The 18,149-nt window shown below is 46.4% G+C and overlaps 1 protein-coding gene across 1 annotated transcript; it reads right to left on the reverse strand.

The window, feature by feature from the left end:
• Positions 1–1,078: 1,078 nt before the first annotated feature.
• LOC146757180 (uncharacterized) lies at positions 1,079–17,550 on the reverse strand. The gene is made up of 10 exons (XM_085523642.1): positions 17,526–17,550; positions 13,637–13,767; positions 12,860–13,113; positions 6,584–6,702; positions 5,922–6,020; positions 4,058–4,252; positions 3,481–3,570; positions 2,452–2,598; positions 1,766–1,894; positions 1,079–1,389 (listed from the first exon to the last, which is right to left on the reverse strand). The coding sequence occupies exons 1-7, from the start codon at positions 17,548–17,550 to the stop codon at positions 3,512–3,514; spliced, it is 882 nt and encodes a 293-aa protein (XP_085379768.1). The 3' UTR covers positions 1,079–1,389; positions 1,766–1,894; positions 2,452–2,598; positions 3,481–3,511.
• Between the last annotated feature and the right edge of the window lie 599 nt (positions 17,551–18,149).

The raw sequence follows: 18,149 nt of genomic DNA on the forward strand, positions 1-18,149 counted from the left end.
AGCCACCCCCAGTTTCCAAACACACCACCTTCTCACCCATCCTCTGCTCATACATGAGGTACCGCCAGCTGATGTTTATTCAGCTCAGAGAACAGCAGCGTATCTAACGGTCTTTAGTTATTAACACAAAAATCTTACCATGAGCTCACACCAAGACAATCTGGTACCATCACCCTTTCAGGTCATGCAGCAAAGCACTTGTTTGACTGCTTTTGAAAGATTCTTTTTCTTGCACTATCCCCTCAATACTCTTCATGTTATCTAGATGAGAACAAGCCACATCTGCTTACATCTCCTTCCAGATGTAACAGCCCTGGCAATCCTAAGGCATACTTCCTGATTGCACTGCTGCAACCAGCATTACACATACAGTATTGCATAATGTAGCCAAGTGTGGGAACAACCACACAGCCACAGGCAAGCTGTCACCTCAAAAGGAAACTTCCTTCATGTTTTTCATGGCGCTGGGACTGCAGAGTGCATAAGTGAATTCAACATTCTCTGTATTATTACCAGAATTCAACAGGGATGGAACCTTTACAGCACAAATAATTTTGTTTGAGCACAGGCTTTGAAGACTATAAACTATTTGACCATTGCACGAGTTAGAAAATAAATTCTAAGTCTTGAAATATTCTCTACATACTTAGGAGTAAAATGCCCTACATTTTGAGCAGTTCTCTTGGCAACACTGTGAGGTTGCTACCTCTGGCTTTGCACGTGCTCTTGAACCAGGAGGAGGATCTGTGCTCTTGTCCCCTTAGAGAGCATTTGTGCTTTTTCTCGTGAGTTTCCATTCTTTCCATGCTAAAGAGGGAAGGTGATGTGCCTGTAAACATGTTGTAGTTTAAACCTTCTGGTGCTGCACGCAGGTGCTGTGGGAGGGATTACCTTGTTTGTGGCAGTCTGGGCTGGGGGTGTGTTTGTGTGAAGATCTGCAAGGTGATATTTGCTCCTCCCAGACTTCTTATGGGACATGCACGCATGCAAGCAAATATGTAAAAGAAAACCCACTTCAGGTGTGTTGCATTGCTCCAAAGGAGTGTAAGAAAGGAAAACACCAGTTACATAATAGAAGTATTCTCAAGAAGGAATTGTTTAATCACAAACACCTTTCAGTCTTAATAAAACTAAATTAGATCTTCTCTAACAGATCAGCATTTTATCCACAGTTGTTATACACACAAAAAAAGAGAAAAAAGTAGATTATCGTTTTAAAATGTAGCATTGCTATTATAAAAGAAAGGCTGGATGTTCTGCTGGTACAGCTTCTCCCTCACAGTTTAGCATTAAACTGTGTCAGCATCTTCTCTAGCTTCAATGCTAGTGCCATGTTACCTTTAATCCTTAATTTTCCTGACATGAAGGCCATGGTTGGCTTTAGTTTACCTAAAAAGAAGACACAGAATCATCAGGAAAAGGAAAGGAACTGGAGATTGCGATATCATATAGTAGTTACTTTGCTACCAAGTTCTACTGTAAAAGCATCAGAAAAGAGGTTCAACAGATTGACTGGATGCTTTCTGAAGCTACGCTCTGAAAAGTTCAATAGCTACTGAACAAAGCAGTAGATATTTTTATTATAAAATCATGGACTCACAGAGTGACTTACGTTGGAAGGGAATTTAAAGGCCATGCACTTCCAGCTACAGCTCATCCAATTCCAAGACCACAAAGAGAGGTGAGCCTGTCAGCTCATCCATCAGCAAGATGTTTCCTGCCACCAGTAGCTGCCTCAGTTCTGCCAAACCCGTTTGTTACTCACCAGTGAACATCTTCACAAAGTCACCACTCGACATGCTCATCACAACATCAGCTGCTGCAGGAGGCTTCCCAAACCCAGCACTCCCACTGCTGGTTTTCAGGTCAAGGTACCAAGTGCCTCCTTCATCACCTGAGTGGAACAGGGAGAACCTGTGGCAGCACCACAAGGACTGATGTGCCCTGCCCTTTGCTACCCCCGCCTGCTTTTCTCTCCCATCTTCGTGCTAGACGTGCTGGAGGTGCTGTGCCAGAAGCTGCCCCGCGCTCTCTGTGCAGACAAGGTCAGCCCCAGCAGATGCCCCACAGTGCCACAGTGTCAGGGGACAAGGCAGTGGCTGCTGGTGGAGCTGGAGGCAGCAGGGGTTTGGAACAGAACTACCATGCTGACCCTGTGCAGCACGGCCAGCAGGGTGACACAGCAGAAATGAAACACCAGGAAAACACACCACAGTCCCCAAAAGAGCAGCACATGCTGCTGATGCAGAAAGCATCTCCCTGTGACAACAGCAGCAGGGTAAATCCCACATGTGCTGAAGTTGGCTCTGAAAGGCAGCATCTTATAGAGCACACCCAAAGATGTCCCTGTTCCTAGACCAGTTATAAAAGATAAGTATTTACATGTGAAAATACAGACTGACTCTTGCTAGAAAAGTGAGCATTTGAGAATTTTACAAGTGATGGTCTTACCTGACAATTCAAACTGAAAGACGCCCTGCGTGGATTTCACTGTTTCTTTATTGAGTTCTCCCTGAATAACTCTGAATGTTTCTGCAACAGGCCCCGCTGAAGCTGATTCTTTATTAAGCTTGGCTCCACCTGATGCCTGTGAAGCACCTAAAAGAAATAGATGGATTCTCTGTAAAATGCTGGAACGCTCTATCTCACTTATCTTTCTAAGAATATATATGTTTTCAGCAGTTCTTCTGCAAAAGCTTCTAAGGTGTGAATCAATTCACTACTTTAATCAGCAACTTTCTACACTGCAGTGAATGTGCTCATTTAACATTAAGAAAGAGCATTTGCAATTTATAAGGCATGTAATGCTTAGCAGCCCCTAAAAGCCATGCAGAAGGTCAGTGTATCAGGAAATAATTATTCTACTCAGTGAATTGCTACTGTGTTGGAGATCTGGGCAGTTGGCAGTATCAGTTCCTGGCAGAAAAGTCTAAGTACGCACTCACAAATAGTATTTTCAAGGGAACTGGGCTCTTTTCAAACTTAGCCTCTTTTTTTCCTATATTTGTTTTGGCACTCCTATAAAACATATTCAGTACTCCTATTTGCCCTCCAATAGAAACATCACTATTCTGAAAAAGTGAACCTGATGCTTTTGTAAAAAAACAACTTCTCTATTTCATCTTGTAGACATTCACATCATGTACGACTGTGAGAACTTCATGTAGGAATAGAAGCTTCTCAAGTTCTCACACTGCAAGAAAGATGTAACACTCCTGCAAAATATGCTGATTGCTTGTGATTTTTTTACAGCAATATTTACTCATAATCTTCATACCACTTAACTCTGGTGGTAAAAAGCAAAAAGGTTGTTCAAAACAAGGTGCTGATTATGAACTGTGAAAGTTGCAGACACTAAAGTCACTTCCATAAATCAAACAGCCCAAATACAAGAGATTTTGCCACATAGCTTGAATGTAGTCCAAAAGTAACTTGAAATAGAGGAGGCATTCATTATCATCACAAATAATCGACATGTACATGCAGAGGTTGCCCTTCCACGGCCTTCTGATTATGTGGCTGTCATGTCAGTTTCAGCATCCAAGAAGAAGTCAGGCATCAGGGGGTGACCTAAAGGGGAGTTGAACAATAACAGTAAGCCCAAGTAAGGGTGAACAGCACAAACAGGAATCCATTCTGAAGGCAACAGCACCTCAATTTACCAGTAAATGAACTACAGGTTGAAAGAAGACGAGGTGACATGTTTAGGTTCTGGTACATTTAAAATCAGACCCAGAAGCCTCTTACAAATTCAGTCAGAAACATCTGAAGATGAAGAAACACTATCTCACTATTTGGTAAATAGTAATACATGCGCTTGTGGTGCAGATCTATTTTCTTTTTGCTAATGCGTTTAAAAAAAAAAAAAATATATATATATATATATTTATATAGGCATTGATTATTAGAGCCTCAGTGGACTATTATGTGCTTTCCCAGAATCCACATTCTCAAACGTGAGGCAAAGCATCTTTTGACTGAGTCAAAGGAATATATCCATATTCCCCATATGGCCTTCCTTCCTTCGCAAGCTTCTCATTTTAAAGATCTCTTTTACCTGGTGCAATTGCATAGACATCAAAATCCTTAACGCCTTCTTCTCTCAGTAGAACTTCATCAATAATGAAGTTTCCAGTGAAAGTTTTCGGCTTTGTTAAAATGCAATATGCAGCATCTGCAATTATGTCAGTTTTTCTGCACTGCTTCTCTATTCCGGATCCTCCCAGCATATCCATAGCAGCTGTATGTATGGCTGGAAAATTCAGAGGACAGGAAATTACAAGTTTAACACTAATGACATCACATACTCATCTCTTTGGCAAATGCATAAACTTTATTCTCCTCTCACATGAAAGTAATCATGAGAAGACTAAACTGTGAAATACCATCAACCAGCGAAGAATGGTCAACCAGCAAACAATCCTCAAAGTGTAAATATTCCCTTACTTGAAAAGTATTAAAGGAACCAAAAGAGGAATAAAGGGAGGAACTCCTTGTAATATTCATATTATTCAATGCTTCTATCAATACTTTCCACACAAAGACTTCCTCTGGCTTTATTCAGGACATGAAAAACTAACAGGACAACTATCTTTCTCAAAGTGAATGTGCATCAGCAATTAACATTTTCTGCAGCCATTACCATACTGAAAATCTCAATTTTAGCCCACAATAACTTGTGAGATAACAAAGTGACTCTAAGTTAAAGATGAGAAACCCAATAGCACAAACTCAAACTTTTCCTGGCTTATGCTCCTCTACTTTCACATTACAGCCAATTATTATTGTTCTAAATATAGCAAAACTATGGGCAAAGACTGATATGAAAAACCATCTACTGTCCTGCAATCTGCACATCCTTCCATCTATTTCATACAAAGTGCTGCTGGTTTTCCATTAATTCATACATACAGCATCTTCCACTTTGACCCTGCAGTACCTCTACTACTCATTCACACTCTTACATCCTTTTGGCAGGCTACCTCTTTCACTTTTAGTTAAATCGAGAGCTCATAACATCTCACTATCAGCATATTTTCTTGTTTCAAGAAGCTGGATGAACCAATAGAACCATACTAGCACAGTGTTAATCTCCAGCATTGAAGCTGATCACATATATATGATGTTCTTTAAATTAAAAACTTTGTAATTGTAATGTAGATACTACAGAAGTCACCTCTCTCACTCTCTAAAGTAGTTAACTTTTGTTTTGGCAGATAAACCTTTCAAAACAACATTTTTCTTCCTAGACTGAACATTCCAAACTTTTATACTTCAGAACATGAACAGTTTTCATCAAGGAAACACTGATATATACAAATTTTGAAAGCTCACTTGCTGCTTCTAATGCTTTCAAGACACTCTTTGTTCAGCAGCTACCAAACCTTCAACAGCAGCCCTGGTCCTCACTGACCCATGGACAATAAACTGGAGCTAGTATAAGATGGGCACACCAAGTTATTTTTCTGCTATGCGGCCCTTCAGTGTGCTGTGACTTGCAAGAAGTGTTGGATGGTTGTGTGAAGAAGCAATTGATTTCCCACTCAGCCAAAACTTTTTTTTTTTTTTACATCTACAGAGGTACATATCTTGTCAGCTTCATCTATTTCCTGGCAATCTAACTAGCTGGGGATTCTAAATATTGACATAAATGTCCAATGCTACTCAGGGATGGTGTGCAAACCAAAGTTTGAGTCATGTTGAAAGGAGCAGTGACAAGACAGGAGAAAAAGCAGAATGTGCTCAGGCTGAAGGCAAGTTTAAGTGAAAACAGGAAGGCAACAGTGAGAACTAGGAAAGAAAGCCAATACCCACACAACATCTTTGATCACAAAAAAATACACAGAAGTGCTCGGTGTTCTGAATCAGTCCTAAAGAAGACCACCTGTATAGGACAAAACACAACAATTCAAAATAATCACCTGTTTTAGGCCATAAAGCATTGACAGCAACTTCTCCTTTAAATTTTTCTGCCATTCCCAAGACACACATGGACATGCCATATTTACAAATTGTGTAGGCTACAAAAAGCACACAAAAATCCCATATTTAGTAGGATACATATTTAGTCTACACATAGAATTTTACTTTTGAAGGATGTAAGTCACGGAAAAATCAACTTTCTGGGGTCAAAGCATCATCTTCCTAGAGTACAGAAACTCTCCCAGCTCCTACCACCCCCTTCAGATACAAACTGACCCTTTTACATGAGTATTGAATTGGGGAGGGAAAAAAAAAAGGAAAAAAGCACGTTGTAAATCCTTTTTGTATACTCTGAGAAGGGGATGTTGCAGAGAAGGAACATGGACCTGCAAGAGGAGTTTAACCATGTTCCAAGTGTTGAAGTTTAAAAGATAATCCACAGGTTTAAGATGAGCAACATATGTTCTAGCCCAAAGACGCAATTGGGGCATCCTTCACTCCTCAAAGATAATTTCTATTTAAAAAGACAGCAATGAGCTTTATCGCTATCAAATCAAATGTGGAAGCATAGAGAAAAAAAGATTTTGCCTTCCTATCTCTATTGGGAATAGAAAACATGGTGTAGTATTAAGAAATCCTATGAAAAACTCTTAACTCTTACCTGCAGAACCTTCTTGGAAATATAAGCCTTTCACCACCACTGAAGACTTTTTGTACAATAATCCAAGGCTGCCCACAACAGAACTGCTGCATTCTCCAAAAGCAGAAAAGGAGTGACTTCTAAAAACAACAAAACCAACCAATTCTAACGTTTTGATACTCAGTGCAGCTCTCTGTAATTTAATTCTTTTGGCCCTCTGAACACAGAGGACCAGTAGCTCAACACGCTGTAAAGGCAAAGTCCAGGATCACAATCCCAATGCAGGGTGCCAAAGACAAGAGCCAAAAATCAGATTTTCAAAAATGACCATGATTTTCCTTAAGGCTTTCACAGTAAAACTCAGTTTGCAAGTAACTGCATTTAACCCAATAAATCCCCACAAGTCTGTCCAACCAACCAGCAGGCTGACACAGCTGTGCAAACGACTTGTGACTGAGCCCCTGTGTACAAAAGTGTCACACAGAGTGGAAGCACCAGTGAGATAAAAAGGAACTGGGAATATTGCATGAGCATATCAGCACAGTGTGAGGAGAACCAAAGTTCACCTGTAGCTGAGACTTGCAAGGGAAGCCAGTGGCAACTTGTTTATCTGCTATAATGTGGGTAGGAAGAGCATGAACAAGGAAAAGGCGTTGCTGAGTGGCATGGGTGATTCAGTGAGAGCAGACACTGGTAGTGCCTTGCTTAGGAACATGGTTTACCAGGACATGAGAAACTAGCCATAGATGAGAGGTAATCTTAGAACTTGGAAGGTTGGAAAAGACAATATAGTCCAACCTTCAACCCATCCCCACTATGGCCACTAAACCATGTCCTTCAGTGCCACATCTAAACCCTTCCTGAACATCACCAGGGATGGTGACTTCACCACTTCCCTGGGCAGCATGTTCCAATGCATCATCAATCTCAGTAGGTAAAATCAAGCCTGGTGAACCTGATTGACTTCTGTGATAGAATGAAAGGATTTGAGGCCAAAGTGATAACAGCTGACACCATTCTGACACCTTTCTGATCGCCGAAGTCGCCTGACTCGGAGCCGTCCCGGACCGATCAGCAGCGGCTGACCGCGTGGTCAAGGGGGATCTCGGGCGGTTCCTTCAAGCAGGGAACCCCCGGGTAGAGGAGAAGCCCGGCAGCTCTCAGGGAGCAGCTGACGCAGCCGCTGACGCAGCGTGTGGGCGTTCCCTGCCTACGGAGGGAGATTTAAACGGGCACAAGCAGGGCAGCGACTAGTCGCTGCCCACCAGAAACGGTCCGGAGGAGGCGGGGCTCGTGCACCTCTTGACTTCCTGTTCCAGCTCTGGTAAGTATTCTGCTCCGACATGGGTGCTCCCCGGCGAAAGGCTGCTTCCAGAAACACTGAGGAGGCCAAGACAAGGGTCCCGATCTCACAGAAACGGGAGGCAGCAACCAAGAAGACTGCAGAGACCCAGACTGACGTCCTGCACATGCCTTATAGGAAGGCTGCTGCCAAAATGTCTGAGGAAACTCAGACTGAGCCCCCAACCCAAGATGCTGGTGTGCAGGTCACTGGCTGTACTGAGTGCCAGAGCCTGGCCCTTGCAGGGCTGGGTGAGGGAGGCAGTGATTGTGTTCACTGCGACCAGGTGAACTACTTGCTCAGCCTCGTAGTTGACCTGAAGGAGGAAGTGGAGAGGCTGAGGACTATAAAAGAGTGTGAGAGGGAGATTGACTGGTGGTGTCAGTCGCTCTCAGCCTCAAGTTCTCAGCACACAGTCGAGGCTCCTAATGGAGCATGTCAGCCCCTGCCACCTCAGAAACAGGTGGTAAAGGGTAACCAGTCAGCTGGCAACACTGCAGCCGGCCCCCTGTCCTCTCTTCCCCCCAGCAGTAACTTGAGAAGGGAGGAGGAGTGGATACGGGTACCTGCTCGACGGAAGGGGCATCCTCCATCACGACCATCCCCGGCTCCCCAGGTGCCTCTGCGAAACCGGTTTGAGGCCCTGGAACTTGAGGGGGGGACTAGTGAGAGTATGGAAACAGGTGCACCCATGAGGTTGCCACAGGTGAAGCGGTCACCCCGAAGACTCAAGACTGCTTCTACACATAAGGACAGAAGGGTGATTGTTGTAGGTGACTCCCTTCTGCAAGGAACAGAAGGCCCTATATGCCGGCCTGACCCTACCCGCAGAGAAGTGTGCTGCCTTCCTGGGGCACGGGTCAGGGACATTTCAAAGAAAATTTCTAGATTGATTCATCCTTCAGACTACTACCCACTTTTAATAATTCAGGCTGGCAGTGAGGAAGTTGGCAAGCAAAGCCTGAGGTCCATCAAGAAAGACTTCAGGGGAATGGGGCGAATACTTGAAGGAGCTGGGGTGCAGGTGATCTTTTCTTCTATGCCCGTGGTGTCAGGAAAAGATACAGGGTGGATCCAAAAAACCCATCTCTTAAACAGATGGCTTAAGAGCTGGTGCAAACACAAGAATTTCGGCTATTTTGACCATGGGGCAATCTACACTGCACCTGGAATGATGGCTGCTGATGCAAGCAGCCTGTCCCTGAGGGGTAAGAGGGTATTAGCTGAAGAATTAGCGGGACTCATTGATAGGTCTTTAAACTAGGAACGAAGGGGGAAGGGGGCAAAATAAGGGCTACTGGGGTTGAACGGTGCATTCGAGGGATTGTACCAAACTCTGTGGGCAAAGATTGCAGAGTGCAAAAGGAGGGAGTAGGGCAGGGGGATGCTGGGGATGCCGCTGTTCTAGTGGATCCTGGATCGCTTATGAAGGTGGTGAGACGGACAGCCCGGCTGAAGTGCCTTTATACTAATGCACGGAGCCTGAGCAACAAGCAGGAGGAACTGGAAACTGTGATGCACTCTGAAAATTATGACATTGTTGCTATCACAGAAACATGGTGGGATGACTCCCACAATTGGGATACTACCATCGATGGCTATAGGCTCTTTAGGAGAGATAGGCGAGGTAGGAAGGGTGGGGGAGTCGCCCTTTATGTCAGAGATTGGATAAACTGTGAGGAGCTCCCCATGAGAAACAGTCAAGAACAGGTTGAGAGCCTGTGGGTTAGGATTAGAGATGGGACTAATAAAGGTCAGCTGGTATTAGGGGTATATTACAGGCCACCTGATCAAGGGGAGGCTGCTGATGAGGCTTTCTTGCTCCAGATGCGTGAGGCGTCTGGCTCACGGGCTCTTGTCCTGGTGGGGGACTTCAACCATCCTGACATCTGTTGGGAAAACCACACGGCGAGCTGCAAGAGCTCCAGAAGGCTCTTGGAATCCATTGATGATAGCTTTCTGGTTCAGGTATTGGACAGACCGACCAGAGGTCAAGCGTTGCTGGACCTGCTGCTCACCAACGCTGAGGAGATCATCAAAGGCGTCAAGGTTGGAGGCTGCCTGGGCTCCAGCGATCATGCCCTGGTTGAGTTTGTGATCTCAAGCGATGTGGGCCTGGCAAAGAGCAGGACCAGGATGCTCAACTTTAGAAGAGCAGACTTCAAGCTACTCAATGGAATGCTGGCCAAGATCCCCTGGCGCGCTGCCCTCAAAGATAAGGACGTTGAGGAGAGCTGGCTACTGTTCAAGGATGCCCTCCTGGCAGCACAAGAGGTCTCCATTCCCCTGATTAAGAAAGTGGGCAGGAGAGGTAGAAAACCGGCATGGCTCAGCAAGGACCTGCTAAGAGAACTGAGGGTGAAGAAAGGGGTGTACAAGCTCTGGAAACAAGGCTGTGTCACCCGGGAAGAATACAGGGATGCCGTCCGAACTTGCAGATGTGGGATCAGGAAAGCCAAGGCGCAGGCAGAACTGAACTTGGCGAGGGATGTGAAAAACAACAAGAAAACCTTCTACAGGTACATTGGCCAGAAGAGACAGGCCAAAATGGACGTGCCTACTCTGGTAAATTTAAAAGGAGAAATGGCTTCAACAGATGAAGAGAAAGCTGAGGTGCTGAATGAGTTCTTCACCTCGGTCTTCACTGGTGGCCAGGATTCTAGTCTTTTTCACGTCCCTAAGTCTTGCACCCCCATCCCTCCATGTGGGGACCAAGGAGGTAAATCCCTCCCCACTGTAAGGGTAGAGCAAGTCCGAGAGTGCCTCCTTAGACTGAATGAGTATAAGTCTATGGGGCCAGATGGCGTGCATCCCAGGGTCCTGAAGGAGCTGGCTGAGGTGGTTGCTGAGCCGCTCTCCATCATATTTGAGAAGTCGTGGCTGTCAGGTGAGGTCCCGGATGATTGGAGGAAGGGTCACGTCACTCCCATTTACAAGAAGGGGAGTAGGGACGACCCGGGTAACTACAGGCCGGTGAGTCTCACCTCTGTGCCTGGGAAGATTATGGAACAGATCCTCCTGGACAACATGCTTGATCACATAAAGAACAAGCATGTGATCCGAGACAGCCAGCATGGCTTCACCAGGGGAAGGTCATGCTTAACTAATCTTGTGGCCTTCTATGATGGAGTGACGGCGTTGGTGGATGAAGGGAAGGCGACCGATGTCATTTACCTGGACCTGAGCAAGGCCTTTGACATGGTCCCCCATCACATCCTCATCTCCAAATTGGAGGGAGGTGGATTTGATGGGTGGACAACTAGATGGATAAGCAATTGGTTGAAAGGCCGCAGACAGAGGGTGGTGGTCAATGGCTCTATGTCCAGGTGGAGGCCGGTAACGAGCGGCGTCCCTCAAGGGTCTGTCTTGGGACCGGTGCTCTTTAACATCTTTATTAATGACATCGATGAGGGAATGGAGTGCACCCTCAGCAAGTTTGCTGACGACACCAAGCTGAGTGGTGCAGTCGATACGGTGGAGGGAACAGATGCCATTCAGAGGGACCTTGACAGGCTGGAAAGCTGGGCTCGGATGAACCTAATGAGGTTCAACACGGCAAAGTGCAAGGTTTTGCACTTGGGCCGGAAGAACCCCAGGCACCTGTACAGGCTGGGAGGAGTTGTCCTTGAGAGCAGCTCGGCTGAAAAAGACCTAGGGGTCCTGATAGATGAGAAACTTAACATGAGCCAGCAGTGCGCTCTGGCAGCCCGGAAAGCAAATGGGATCCTGGGCTCCATCAGGAGAGGGGTGGTCAGCAGGGATAGGGAGGTGATCGTCCCTCTCTACTCTGCTCTTGTGAGGCCCCATCTGGAGTACTGTGTCCAGGTGTGGAGCCCTCAGTACAAAAAAGATATGGAGATTTTGGAAAGGGTCCAGAGGAGGGCCACAAAGATGATCAGGGGGCTGGAGCACCTCCCCTATGAGGACAGGCTGAGGGAGTTGGGTTTGTTCAGCCTGGAGAAGAGAAGGTTGCGAGGTGACCTCATTGCAGCCTTTCAATACCTGAAGGGAACTTACTCCCAGGAGGGGAGTAAACTCTTCGAAAGGGCTGATAATAGCAGGACTAGGGGAAATGGTTTTAAGTTGAAGGAGGGAAGATTTAGGTTGGATGTTAGGGGAAAGTTCTTTACTAGAAGGGTGGTTAGGTCCTGGAACAGGCTGCCCAGTGAGGTTGTGGATGCCCCGTCCTTGGAGGTGTTCAAGACCAGGTTGGACGGGGCCCTGGGCAACCTGATCTAGTAAATGTGTATGTTTGGTGGCCCTGCTAGGCAGGGGGGTTGGAACTACATGATCCTTGAGGTCCCTTCCAACCCGGGTAATTCTGTGATTCTGTGATTCTGTGTGATTCACATTAGCAAGGCTTTCATTACCATCTCTCAAAATACTTTTGTATCCAAGTAAATACATAATAGTCTGGATGGTTGAACAGCCTAAGGGGTAAGAGAAATGTTAACTGGACAGGTTCAGGGAGTTAGAATCATGCAGGTGGGCTCCTTTTGCAGCAGGCACGGCCGCAACCAGGGCAGCCCACAGGCTGCACCGTGGGCGCTTTCTGCACTCGTACAGGATCTCATGACTACTGCTTGCAACACACGGGAACGAATAAGGTCAACGTATGTCCCCGTTCATTAGCAGCGCAGAAATAACGCCGCAGCAGTCACTCAATTCAGATTCCACAGCACACCCACAGCCGCACTTTGCCCTCCGGACGTGCACACAGCTCGGCCCGTGAGCAAACAGCACCGAGCGGGACTCCGGGTCTGACCCAGCCGCTCCGGGGCCACCGTGCCCGGCCGCGGCCTCCACCCCGCGTCCCATCACCCTCAAGGGGCTGCGGAGCACGCGTCTGTCCCTCCACCCGGCCCCGGCCCCAGCCCCAGCTCTGCCCCGGCAGCTCCTGTGGCTCGGAGCTCGCGGCCCCGCCGAAGGAAGGAGGAAAGCCCAGGTCGCCTTACCCAGTGTTGGGCAGCATGGCGGCACGGCCATGGGGCGGCTGTCGGCTCGGCACGGGACGCGCTCCCCGCTCACACCGCCCTCCGCGCAGCCGCGGCCCGGGGAGCCGGGCGGAGCCAGGGCCGAGCGGGGCGGGATGAGGGGCGGGTGATGGAAGTATCGGGATGAGTTCCCTGCGGGAGTACACCTCGTTCAACCAAGCCAAAGCCTTGCACGTTTTCACTGACAAAATTAAAATCGCATCTGAGATCTCGCCCTCAAGGAAAGGAGTGAATGACCAAACTGAAGTGACAACTGAAACGATTTATTATTGAAACAACCTGTCCTTATAACTATCTGTCTATCCACTACCACCTCGGGCCACTATGCGGGCGCCGACATGACCCCACTGCAGGGCGCTCACTCGTCATCTTCATCACTGTCATCTTCATCGGTGCGCAGCCAGCAGCCTTCCTCTACCCAGACAGAGCTGGTGAAAGGTGGGCGCTGCGGGTCCTCCCAAGGCTCCCACTCCTCTGGCATCACCGTGACTTCATGCTGTATGTTCACCGTGAGCGATAAGGAGTGGAAAAGCAGGCCGGCCTCAGGAGCACGCTGCTCTTGCTCTCTTGGGCGCCAGGGAAGTTCCTGCAGCGCTGGGTTGCGTGGCAAGCTGTCTCCCATGTAAGATGAAGCGGTGAACGACAAGGAAGTACAAATGTCTCCAGGGCTCCAGCCGCTGTTTGGTGGCAGCAGGGACGGGTCCAGAGGCTGGTTCATTCCCCAAGCTGCTGCAGCACGCATTGGCCGGCTGTGAGAGGCTCGAGCTCGGCGTCGGCTGCGGTTTCTCCTTCGGCGCTTGGGAGGCCAGGGTCCCCTGGCTGCAGCCGCCTGGGTGCCGGCTGCCGGACCCGCTGCCTGCAGGCAGCCCCTGCGGGAGCAGGAGCAGCAGCAGCAGCAGGAGCAGCAGCAGGGGCCCGTCTCGGCTCTCCTTCTCCGGGCAGATCTCGGCCTGCGCTGCTCGAGGAGCCGAGAGCTCTCTCCTCCGAAGTCTGGGTTCCAGTTGACGAGAGGCTGCAAAAGGCAAAGGAGAAGAGTCAGTTGTTATCACCTTGCGCTTGAAAGACAGCAAGGTACAGGAGATTTTCAATTGCTAAAGACGGACATGGGAGTGAGCAGCATCACGAGCCGATCCTTGACCACCTCTTGCAGGGTGGGAGCATCTTTGCTCAGTCCAATTGAAGTTTGTCCTTGCAGACATTTCTGCGACAAAGCGGTTTTCGCTGTGCCACTCGGCAAGTGAAATCCTTCTGAACACCCTGGGGGTTCTGATGGGGTGTCATTGTGATGGCACGTGTTTGTGATGGGGGCTTCGGCCACTCCCAACATGGAGTCACAATGATCACCCCAAGGTGATGCCCAGCCCTTTTCACCAGAGCTGTGGTCTGTCCTTTCATCCCCATCTTGTCTCAATGCAGTGCTGCTTATAAATCAGATTATAAATCAGATATAATTCCATGGGCTTTTCTGAACTCTCATGATCTGCAAACAAGAAGAGAGCAAGAGATTCTACTGCTTTGTCCAGTATTTAATGAAATGTTCATCTCTGATCTGTGGTTTCATCTCAGTTTAAAGCTGGTTCTTTTTTTGCCTGTTTAAATGTACAAAGTATTTGTTGAGCGAGGGTCAAATCGCAGCTTTTACAATGTTGAGTTCTGGCCATGTTTTGGATCTGTGATATCCACATTTACTGCCATTCAAATCATTCCTCAGTTCCCTTCAGCAAAACTTTGGAACAGAGCAATTAAACATGAGGCAAAGTGACAAAAAGCAAAACATAAAACACATACATAAAAATGTTATTCAACAAGTAAAGTAACTGTCATGGGTTAGCCCTCAGCTGTACCTTCAGAAATGGCCTGGAAAAGCACATTCTTTTTCAGTCAGTCAGCCTCCTTGATGATGATTCTCTTTCTTCTTATTTAGAGACTTAAAGCCATCCCTGTCTTTCCTCACATGGCTTCCTAACATTGCATCTGTGTTAGGAAAGCTGGGATTTAAATGTGATGCAGTATTTGAAATGAGGCTGGAAAAGGTGCTGCCTTCAAACCTTGGGAGGAAAGCATTACTAACAGAATATTGGCCTCTCATACCACGCATCTACAAAATGCCCGTCCTCATTTTGACTTGACATGGTGTAAGCATGAATAAGATGTGGATCTCTAAGAGAAGACGTAACTAAATCCTGCTGCAATGCCCAGCAAGGAGAACATTTTTTCTGTAATGACTGTGTATAATGACTCAAAGAGAAGACATATAACAGTATTTCTTTATGTTTTGTGGATAATACTTCTTTTGGTTTTCACCTTTTCTGCAGATAGCAAACTGCCCTCTGTTACTGTGAGATGTGTGCCACCTAACTGAACATGATTTTGCTGGAGATGCATCCAGAGCAGAACAAAGCTGTCTCTGGCTGCCCCTGTGTTTTCCCCTCTCCATTAAAGCAGTAGTTCATCCTGTGGGATGAAAGCTTACTGTGCTGTCCTGGGGGATAGTGATTGTGAATGGCAACTGTGTCAGGGCTGTGTCTGGCTGCTTGTGTGGTTGTACACATGTTTAGAGGGGAGAGAGGACAGGACTGTCATATCCATATATAAGCCATTATGGATTCGAGCCCAATGGAACAAGAAATTCAGTAGCAATAGACAAGGAAAAACAGAAAGATGGAATCTTTGTTTTCTGATGATGTGTTTTTGCTATACTGCTTATCCAGGGATGAGCATGTGTCCTAGAGGCAGCATCATGGGAACATAGACAGGTATCCCACCACCTTCCACTCAGGTCCTCAGTGCTGTGCTGTGGGATATTGTGGGAGCTGATGGTGCTGACTATGAGGTGTACTTGATCCTTGCATTACAAACTTTCATGTGGTGCCATTCTTGGACTTTATGCTCTAAACAGACAAGGCTGAACAATGTGCCAGTCTGCTCTGCACTGTAAGGACAAACCCCACAGTGGGTGCTAAAATTCTTCTGGACATTTGCATTCCACAGGATTTTTACATGAGTGTAGAAATGCTCTGCTTATAAATCCGTTCCTCAGGTCACAGCTTTTGTAAAAAAGAAGTGACTAAACAAACTTGTTGCCCTGTTATCAGAAACTGAAGAAAAACTTCAGATTCTTTTACTGGCCGTTCCAGTTAATAAGTGAAAGAAAACCAGCTCTAAGGCCTGTGTAAAATACAGGCGCTATCTGCATGGTGCTGAAGGTAATGAACGATGCTGATCGCTAACTGTACCAAGAAGAAAAGGTAAGCTCAGCCTTCAAGTCCCCACGGGCTCTGTTTCGATGACCTCTTTCATTTCACCAGCTCCACTGGCACGTTTTTTTCCCAGCCTGAGTAGGGAAAAATCCAGCTATGTGTGTGTGCCAGCAGAGGGAGCGCTCAGCACACGAGATTGAATCACGGAATATCCCGATTTGGAAGGGGCTCTCAAGGATCATAGAACCACAGAATAGTTGGGTTGGAAGGGACCTCAGGGCCCACCCAACCCCTGCCATGGGAGCGCTGCTACCCAGCAGGTCAGGTTAGAACAGGGCCATCCAACCTGGCTGACCCCTTTACTTTAACCCTTTGAGGCTGATCTGTCAGCCCATGGTTCACCCATATTTTGCCTGGATTTTATTTATTGTGGTGGTGGCCCAAATGTGGTTTGACTCCCCACCCCCAGTTTCTTTTAAGGCTAGGCCCCCTACTTGTTCTTAGGCTTGTGGCTGGATTCTCTGACACACACTGAGAGAGCTTTACATGCATTTACTACATATTTCCTACATTTAAAGTCAATGATTGACGGGATTAACAGACTACAAGCTGTGAAAGCTGAAAGGAATGAGGGTTTATTTAAAGCAATCACTAGATAAAGCTTATCTTTGTTATAGGTAACATTCCTTTTTCATCAGTAACTCAGTGGTGCAAATGTAAGCTGAAAAGTAGAGAAACAAAATCTGTCCCTCTCAAAGAACTAGCGTAGATTTCTCACAACTTATAAGCCAATATGATAAACTGAAAAGGCTAGATTTTTTATTTCTCTACTCATTGGTGTTTCTGCACATCTCATTATTTAAAGGGACTCTTCCTTGCTCAAGTATGATGGTCTTCTGAGTTCCCAACCTGAAGTCATGGCTGTGTGGTACCCTCCTGCACCAGCTCTGCTTTGGGGTCTGGCAGTTCCTTCTGTAACTGCCTCCTGCCATTCCCACCAGGAGATTATGCTAAAGAATGGAGAGGGAACTTTGCAAATGAGTGAGGACAGTAGCACAGCACCTCCTGAGAAAGGCTTACTTCCACAGACTTTTATTGGTGAGCTGCACACATCAGCTTGATGTTACCTTAAGGAAATGAGAAAGTGAAGGGACAACTGCACAGTAGACAGCCAAGAAACAAAGCCATGTAGTCCCCAGAGGATTTTCTTCTCCAGTGTCAGCAAGTAGTAAGGATGAGGAAGGTGACAATAACTCTTCTTGTCAGACTTTTCCCTCTGTTAGCAAGGGAAAATGAGGAAGAAAAGTGTATGCATTTCCTCCATAGCAGAATAAAGCTTAAGCAAGGCAACCTCTGTGCAGGAAAACCAAAAAATCTTCTCTTGTATTTCCTTAATGTGAACAGTACCTTCTAGCTTTCCCCCTTACTTTCTCCCACTGATAGGAACCACATGGCATGAGCACTAGGTTGTGGAACACACCTTTTTCATCAATGGATGAAGTTTTATCAGGGTGGAGGATAACTGCCACATCATTATTTCCAGTTGTAATCTTTGTCCTAAGGGTGGGAGACTACAGAGCACAAAGTTCTGGATCTTTTTTCCCTATAAATATGAACTGTACTCCATAAAAACGCTTTGTCCAGAAGGTTGTTGTCAGCTATTTCTTCATAAGCTGAGAGCTTGCTTTTTTATTATTATTAATTTTTGTTTTTATTTATTTATTTATTTATTTGGCATTAAAAGCATTAATGTGATATGGGGGAATGCAGAGATTTAGACTTTGGAGTAAAAGGAGAATACTGAAGGCCACATCTATTCACCAAAAACCACATCTCTCAGAACTCCAAGATTACCAGGCCCAAAATGGAGGGAATAAAAGATTAATGCTGTTGCCTCATTCAAAACTGGGAAGAGACAAGCCCAGATGGCTCGTTTTCTTATTTTCTTTGCCTGAGGAATAAGTGTTACACTGCTGTTGACTGTTAAACACATCCTAACTAAGCAATGTCCTATGTTTGTGTTTATCATTTTGATTGCTGTCATTTTCCCT

The sequence above is a fragment of the Coturnix japonica genome, chromosome 24 (assembly GCF_054131305.1).
Source record: "Coturnix japonica strain WE chromosome 24, WE-NBRP24, whole genome shotgun sequence".
In the NCBI taxonomy this organism is placed as follows: Eukaryota; Metazoa; Chordata; class Aves; order Galliformes; family Phasianidae; genus Coturnix; species Coturnix japonica.

Bases quoted from the DNA above. Each gene is read 5' to 3' on its own strand.
- LOC146757180 (XM_085523642.1), bottom strand. From the start codon at position 17,550: ATGTGGTTCCTATCAGTGGGAGAAA. The intron at 6,703-12,859 runs GTAAGGCGACCT...TGTTGTTTTTAG, and splicing joins GCCATGCTGCCCAACACTGG to AAGTCACTCCTTTTCTGCTT. The intron at 6,021-6,583 runs GTAAGAGTTAAG...TGCTTTTTGTAG, and splicing joins TTTCCAAGAAGGTTCTGCAG to CCTACACAATTTGTAAATAT.